This window comes from Gastrolobium bilobum, unplaced genomic scaffold (genome assembly GCF_033153095.1).
Source record: "Gastrolobium bilobum isolate Gb01-03AN ecotype WA unplaced genomic scaffold, APGP_CSIRO_Gbil_v1 utg5634, whole genome shotgun sequence".
NCBI lineage: Eukaryota > Viridiplantae > Streptophyta > Magnoliopsida > Fabales > Fabaceae > Gastrolobium > Gastrolobium bilobum.
This window is the reverse complement of record NW_026898133.1, coordinates 352,147-360,997: the sequence shown is the minus strand read 5'-3', so window position 1 is coordinate 360,997 and position 8,851 is coordinate 352,147. Positions and strand designations below refer to the sequence as shown.

General features: G+C 32.1%; 1 protein-coding gene across 1 annotated transcript; it reads left to right on the top strand.

Annotated features, from left to right (window-relative positions):
* Positions 1-6,159: 6,159 nt before the first annotated feature.
* LOC133313070 (homeobox-leucine zipper protein ATHB-12-like) lies at positions 6,160-7,788 on the top strand. The gene is made up of 2 exons (XM_061514383.1): positions 6,160-6,763; positions 6,875-7,788. The coding sequence occupies exons 1-2, from the start codon at positions 6,389-6,391 to the stop codon at positions 7,229-7,231; spliced, it is 732 nt and encodes a 243-aa protein (XP_061370367.1). The 5' UTR covers positions 6,160-6,388; the 3' UTR covers positions 7,232-7,788.
* Positions 7,789-8,851: the final 1,063 nt, after the last annotated feature.

The following is an 8,851-nucleotide window of genomic DNA, read 5'->3' as shown; positions in this document are numbered from 1 at the left end:
GATCCCAATAGTACATTAATACACCTCCTTTTTTAAACAAATTTTTGGCCACATATTATGTTCTTGGCTAATGATTTACCTTGTCCAATTGTGCAGGTACTAAGACAGAGACCTGAACTTCGAGGAAATGTAAAAACAATAAGAAAGAAAAAAAAACGACAATTTACACGTTCTTCTTTTTTGTACAAATAGGTTAATAGTATCAGACATGTTCGTTTTCAATGGTATATGGAATGTCCTTACCTAATTGGAAGGACCGCAAGATGATAATCCATCTAAACTAACGAATATGTTTATACCAAGTGTTTTAGATTTTTTAACATGATACAAAAGATAGGAAAAATAAAATAAAGGAAAGGAAATAAGGGAATCAGGGATCTAGAAGCTACTAATACAATGTTTAGTTAACTTAATCCATCTTTATTTCATAAGCAACTTTAGGTAAAATGTTAATTTTTAGTTAACATGTTAATTATATGGAGGCAGATCACCCCAAAACTTGATTTCAAGATTTTAAAAAAGCAATGCCATCACAATAAACAGATAACAACAAAAAAATTGGGATATATTTACACAATCGATCTTAAATTTATACAATCACTTTAATAACTTTTTAATGAAAATTTGCATAGATATTAATAATTAAATAAGAAAATCATATTTTTCTATATTTTTACAATTTTAGTCTAATCAGATAATTATTACCCATTATATTAAATGCAACAAATTACGTGTCCAGAAGGAAGTGCAGACAAAAAGGAGATCGAGACACATGTACGGCAAAAAAACCTTGTCCCCCTTGAATCAGAGTTTAAATAAGCTACGATATTAGATGAAAGAGCGCCACGTGTCGCTCTTGCTTTCAACGCACGGCCACGGTGATGGTGCCACGTAGCAAGATAGGAATTCAAAACACCAAAGAAAAAGACGACGTAATGGGATACTATGTTTTGATGTAATTCATGTGTCGAGAGCCCATTGGTTGATGCTTGACAGAGAGACAGATTCGTGTCTCTTGGGAACTGATTTGATAGGACGGAAAATGTTTATTTTATAAGAAAAAAATTAGCAACTTTGAATAATGATAATGAATGGGAATTTTATTTTTTTTGTCAAAAGGAAATATTCCAACCGAAGAATGAAAGATGGGCACGACGTTTTGTGACTGTTGGTGACAATGACTCAACCAAAACCTTTCGTATTCAAAGTCATAGTCGTAGCCGAATGAAATAGGCTTCAATTAGCGGCTGATGAAGTTCAAGCCTTCAAATAGTCGTATTTTTCTTTCCTATTTTAAGAATATTCTTACTAATGCTTTTGGGTGAGATTTATCTTTTCAGTTATACAATGAACATCTTTTTTTAGTGTGGTTGGTTTGTCATTGTAGCTAACACAATAGTATACGAATTTACTAATGTATTGATTTCACAAATTATTTTTTTTAGTCCCTCTTTCAATTAAAAATATACTCGCTTGTTAAAGTTATCTAATAATTTCATGGGGGTATAGTGAATGGATAATATTCCAAGATTCTTAACATGGTATCAGAGTTTGAGTGACTATAAGATCACAAATTCGATCTTCACCGCTCCCCATTTTAAAGTGAAATTAAAATAGAAAGCACAAAAGGTAAATCAAAAGTTGGGCCTGTGCATTATCCACACTTCAAGCTCAAAGGGCGCCCGTGTGAGGGAGCGTGTTGAGATATATAGTCCCACATTGATTGTGTGGCAACTAATGTGGCCTTTATAAGGCCTTGGACATTCCCACCCTTTGAGCTAGCTTTTGGGATGGTGTATCCCAAGATTCTTTACAGATAAAGTATTTTTTCGATTACTGGAGATAACTCAGTAAACCTTAAAATTATATCTTTTTGAATTAATGAAGAGTGTTTTCTTAATTTTGTATTTTTTATCCAATGAATTTTATCAAAATACCATTCATTAATTTCCCTAAAATAACAAAAATATCCTTCATTGATTCAAAATAACGTAATTTTGGGGGTCACTTGAGATAATTTATCTTCAGTAATTGGAGAAATACTTTATCCATAGTTATTTATGTTTTTCTTAATTTAATAAAAGGGTTAATGTTTATCATGTTATAAGAGGTAAATTTATCTCCTATAATATGATAAACACAAAACTCACTATGTGGTAGAGGTGGCAAAACGGGTCGGCCCGACCCAATCTGCCGCCAACCAGCCAAAAACGGGTTCGCCGACCACGCTTTTTGAATGTGGGTTAAAAAACCAACCCGCCCTATTTAATGGGGGTTGGTGGGTCAACCCGTCCAAAAAATAAAAAATAAAAAAAATTATATTTTATGAATATTACAATATTACTTATTTTCATTTTATACCCCCATTAGTTTTTCTCTAATCTCAAGCTTAAATATATGTTAATATTTAGTCAGATATTATTTATGAACTTATTTTTTCTTCCATATAAGGATAACTTTTGTCATAAATAAATAAAAAATTCATTATTTTTCTAGAAAAGTACTAGGATAAAAAAAAATTGATATCACAAAAATTTAGTACAAATAAAATATTATTTAATAATAAAATAAAAAAAGACCTGATGGGCCAATCCATTTTGACCTCTAACCCGACGAGGCAAATTAATAGGTTGAAATAAATAACTCAACATGTATCATTTTCGTCAATTGTGAATTGATTCATCAAGTTCAATCCATATTTACATATCCACTACGTGGAATGAATTTTTCTTATTGCAATTCTCTTACACTAGCATAGAAAATCCTGCCCCTTTTTTATTCGTGGGCCCCGTATTTTTTTTATTCGTGCGGCAGGTGATAAATTTTATCATGTGTCCGTAGAATCTTATCATCCAATAACTATTTTTCTTTGTTTAAAATATTGACCGGATTAAATTATAATAAATGCAGACAAGTTCTAGATTTATTTATCTTTTTAAGAATTCTTTATCTTGAAGTGGTTTAATGCATAGCATATGTGAATAGTACAAACTTTTAGCTAAATGAAGAGATCTAACCGCTTTAGTCTAATTGCCATTTGAAGAATTCTCCATATACACATTTAGGGATGTACAAAATAAAAAATAAAATAAATCAAACTGTGAATTGAAGTGAACTGCAATTAAAATAATCAGTTTTTAAAAATTAGTTCATGAATCGAACCATTTTCGAATCAAATCAAATTTATTTTTATTACTTTATTTCTTTAACTTTTTAATTTTTTTTTTCAGAATAGGGTCGACTCAAACTGTTTCTGAACCGAACCAAACTGTTTCCAACCGAACCGAACCGAACCATTTTAACCGAACTGAATCAGATTTGAACCGAACTGAACCCATTTAAACCAATTCGGTTTGATTTTTTCAAAAATTCAGTTCAATTCGACCCATGCACATCCCTAACCAAATATCTAATAAATGCTTATTGAAAGAGTTACTGATACGAGGATGTGTAGGAAAATTTGTCCTAATGATGGTTGAAGTGCAAACCAACTTGAATCCAGTGTTTTAAAATTTGGCCCGATCATCGACTCAGTGGAAATATTGGATCAATGGATCAAGCGGTGGGTCAACGGTTCAACTGCATAAATTAAATTTATAAAATAGCATATAATAAATATTAAATTATAAACTTATGTCCAACAAATAAAAATGGTCCAGTTGTAGGACTAAAAAAATCGGTATTGGTTCAACACCAGATGAACTTGATTTTGGTCTGATTTACCGATTTAATATTGGTTCGAGTACATAACCAATCTTATGGTGTCAGGCGGGTTCAAGAGGAGCCCGTGGCGGGGGATTTCCATCAATGGGCTAAGCTAGCCCATTGACACCAAGTGGGTCTGACACCATATTTCAACCCAAAATCTTAAGGCATTGAGTTAATGGGTCCTCCCATTTATATCCACTTCGCTTAGCCTATTATCAATCAATGTGAGTCTCATCACACATGAATAACCCAATAATAAAATCAAGTGGGTCTGACACCATGTCTCAACCAAAAACCTTAAGACATTAGGATCATGGGTCATTTCACTTAAATGCATTTTACTTAACCCATTACCAACCAATGTGAGACTTATCATACTTAAATGACCCAACATATGGCCAACTCGAACCAGTGTTTTATGGCAACTTAAATCAGTGAGAACACCTAGTTACCGAAACTCAGGTCAACCCAATCAATCCGATCCGAATTTTATAACATTGCTTGAAAGTTGAAACCTATGACATTGTCATATGAGAATATTTCCTTATTTCAAATGTCTTCAATTTTCTACATGCTAAGTTTACACGGATATATTAAGATTGCTACAATAAATTTGATTTACTTGAATCTAATTATATTGTCTCCTAAACATCTCTTAATTATGAGAAAAATAATAATTTTTTTGTTTTTTTATGAAACAAAATAAGTATAATTTTGTAAATAGTTTTATAGGATATGACTTTTTAAAAATGAATATTTTCAAGAGTAAAGTCCCTTTTAGGTCTTTAACAAAAAACATAGTCTCCACTTTTATCCCTTACAAAAAAAAAAGTCAACGTTTGGTCCCTCTACAATTCTAATTCTTTGAAAATGTGATCCCTCAGAAATTCAATGAAGACCCAATTTAATCCCTAAAAAGGACTAATATATGTATTTTTTTATAAGGGACAAAAGCGGGGATCACATTTTTTGTTAGGGACCCAAAACGAACTTTACTCTATTTTCAAAGAGTGCAATTAAGTGTATATATATTTTTGATTTGATTTAAAATATTTTATAATTTTAGTTTACTAAATTTTTTTGGGGTTTAGTTTTCTTATGTGACAGTGGGTAAGTTAATTTTCCTACACACTCAGATATCAGTGGGTCCCATTATTTAAAAAAAAAAATCTAATTTTCAATGTCTCAGCAGGAAATACTATTCACTCTGCTGTGACAGAAGAATAGTATTTCCGAATTTTTTTAAATAAATTCATTTTTACTTACTCACTTTAAAATTTTTAAAAAGTGATTTTCTTGCATTCACACTTGACTAATTGCACCAATCAATACCATCATTTTATTCATTTATTTATGAGAAATTATTTTCTCATGTTATAGAAAAATTATTTTCTTCTTTTACGAAAATGAAATCCTTTGTTTATTTAGGTTCCATTTTTTGTTTCACGCTTTACACACTAGACTTGAACCTCAAATTGTGTTATCTGCACGTTCTTACCTCATTTTAAAATACATTTGAATTAAGTGAATAAAAAAGTCACACATGAATCACGCTACATGAAGGCTTCTGTCTAAGAAAGTAATAAATAAAACTTGACTAAACCCAGAAGATTTCTTAAAATAATACCATTTTTGCTTCTCTACCAAAAAAAATTACTATTTTTATTTGATCTCATTTTTTTAATAATTTATTTGATGTCATTTCATAAGTTTATGTACACAAACTAGCAATAGTCTGATATATATAGGATTGATCTAGTGGTGACAAATTTAAATAAGTTGTATTAAATTATATGTTCAATTTTTATTTATATAAAAAAATAGTATTAATAACATTACTAAATTAATAAACGAGCTCCACTAATTGTTAAACTAGTATAAGCTAAAAGTTTTAATGAAGAACGTGAATCAGGTAACCGAAAAATATTACTAGGACAAAACCTTGATGTTACAAGGATGATGGCAGTGATAATGACCAAATGAATATTAAATGTAGCATTCTCACTCACATAAATCATTAAAATGGTGATTAAATAAGAGAAATAATGAAGAGTACGTTGTAATGTGACCACACAATAAGATAGTATATAAATTATAATTGAAGCATTAAGCAAGCCAGAGAAGGCAAGCCAAGCCAACAAAGATGGCTCAAATCCAAAAACTGTGTGCAGAGTTTATCTCAAAGCTAAAGAAAAAACAATATATATATATATATATATATATATATATATATAAAAGTTTGATGTTTCTGATCTTTTAATTATACACGTATAAAAGTACATGAAATTCAATCATGTAAGAAGAAAAGAAAAAATAATAATATGAATTCAACATATTTTATGTACGTATAAAAGATAAACTTTATCTCCTATATTATTTCCTATAAACGTCCCCTGAGATAATAAAAAAGGAAAATAGGTAATATTCACAAAGCACAGGTGGAAGAGCATTCTATGTTAAGTTGTTGACAGGATCAATAATTTCTGGATATAAAGCCAGCAATTGGGGAGTTCAGCATGACCACCAACACTAGCATGATATGAACACTACAATAAGTTAAAGCCAATAGATACATGCATATCAGAAAGGCACACACTCCCAAAAACACAATCCTCTATTACCTAATTCACCTATCCATAAGGGCTTTTAGTCCAAGCAAGTCAGTGTGAATCCCCACAAGATGTTAGACAATATGGAATATACTTTTTCAGCAGAAGCTGCAGAGGCAGAAGCTTACACCACTAGCAGCACAACTCCACCAGGTGCCATAAGAAAGAAGAAAAACAAAAACACAAGAAGGTTCAGTGATGAACAAATCAAATCATTGGAAACTATGTTTGAGACAGAATCAAGGCTTGAACCTAGAAAGAAGTTGCAGGTTGCTAGAGAGCTTGGATTGCAGCCACGACAGGTTGCTATATGGTTTCAGAACAAGAGAGCTAGATGGAAGTCAAAGCAACTTGAGAGAGACTATAGCATTCTTCAAGCCAATTATAACAATTTGGCTTCAAGATTTGAAGCACTGAAGAAGGAGAAGCAAACATTACGAACACAGGTACTCCTACAATACAATTTTTTTCTTTCTTTCTTTCTTTAGAATGAACTAGTATACAATTCTGTCCATTTTATTTTACTAGATGATTATTGTAATTTTGATTTTCAACAGTTGCAGAAGCTGAATGATCTACTACAGAAGCCACTAGAGCAAATTCAAAGTTCTACACAAGTTAAAGTAGCAAACAGCATGGACAGTGAATCAGAAGCCACCATCAATTGTAGTGAACCTGAGGTAAAGCCAAGCCCATCAATGGAAAGATCAGAACATGTACTTGATGTTCCCTCTGATGATGACTCCAGCATAAAGGTAGAATACTTTGGCTTGGAAGATGAACCTGGTCTTCTGAATTTTGTTGAGCATGCTGATGGTTCCTTGACATCTTCAGAAGATTGGGGTACTTTTGATTCCAATGATCTGTTAGGCCAGTCAACCAGTGATTATCAATGGTGGGACTTCTGGTCCTGAATGAAACAGAACACCCAAAATTGTGTTTGAGGATTTGAGGAAATGTATGCATATATGATGTTACAGCCATTCTCTTGTTCAAGAAGTTGGCAGGGTAAAATCAAGGGCCATGGGAAAGTGGACATTTTTCTGTACATCAATCAGTTTGTAGGAAATTGAGTTTACTTGTTCTTGTCCAGAATCTGCAAAATGGAGTTCAATCTCTTGACTTCAGGTGATAACCAAAGTTCTTGTTGCTGTTGCATTGAGCTCAATTGAGAAAAAAAAAATGCAGAGTTGCATAACCAAAAGGAGAGGACTCCTATAGAATTAAGGACACCAAGGAAGCTTGAAATCTTATGTTTTTTGCAAACTGGTGTGCACAAGAGAGATCAAGAAAAGCACAATCTGTAGTTGGCAATCAATCAATGTTTGAAACCAAAACCCAACTTATGTAATTAGTTTTTAATAAATTGCTTTTTCAATGCAGTTAATGCTTCCATTGGATATATGAATGTTTCACACTGCATATAAATCAGGAAAGTTCCATATTTTCATCCACAAGGAAAATATATCAATAAACATAACAAAATTGACTTTCGGAAACATCATGAAGCACATACATCAAACATGCGTATTATGCCTGACTATGCAATACCACCAATTCCATAAATTTATGTGGAAAACCAATTCACACTCCAAAAGGGAAAGAGTACTAAAGTTGTTCATGTGTGATCTATAAGTCATGAGTTGGAGTATAAGAAACAACTTTTTTTACAAAAACTCGAGAGTAAAACTACATACAATCAATTCTCACCTAAAGCCTCACATAATTGGGAAGCGTTATGCACTGAGCTTTGTCCTTAGTTTGCCCTTTGAAGAGAAAAAACTGTCAAATCTGAAAAATATGATATTATCAACTTGTTAGTTCACACTTCACAGAGATAGATTCAGTTGAGTTACAATGGACAAATTTATTGAAAAAAGATCAAGAGCTAAACATTTTTATGTACTTATAATTTATGAAGCTGTATGCTTAGTTTTCTACTGACAATTGAAACATTAAAGTAGGATCACGCTTTAAAAATTAACAGCTATTATGGTGTGCCAGCTGCCAAGCCAAGATGTGCCCCACCCCACATTATTATGGTGTGGACACAGGCTATTGAATAACATAGGAATTAATGAAACGCAGCTACCACAAACAAGGGCTTACATTGCCTCTCTTTTGGGATTTTGGAGTAATGAATTTCTCACATTGCTAAAACCTGCCTTACAAAAATTGTTCGCCAATTTGGAGCCAAATTGCTATTACAAAATTTAAATAATATGCAAAACAAGATCTAGACAATTCCACTAAATGCAGATATACATTTCATTAAGCCTGTAAAATAGCAGAAAGTTCTTAAATGCTAATCACTTGAGCTTCTCAATGTCACAGTAAGTTGGAGTTATAACCTAGCAAATAAAGGCTACTGAAGAATGAAAATGATCATATCAAACTATGACAGCATTTGCCTTTGATCTTCTGCTTATATTCCATGACTTTTGGACATCCTCTTCTCACCTTCAGAGCATAAACCTTGCAAGAATTGTCACAATGTCATGCCCAAGTACTTTGGTGAATTTTGGTCAAATATT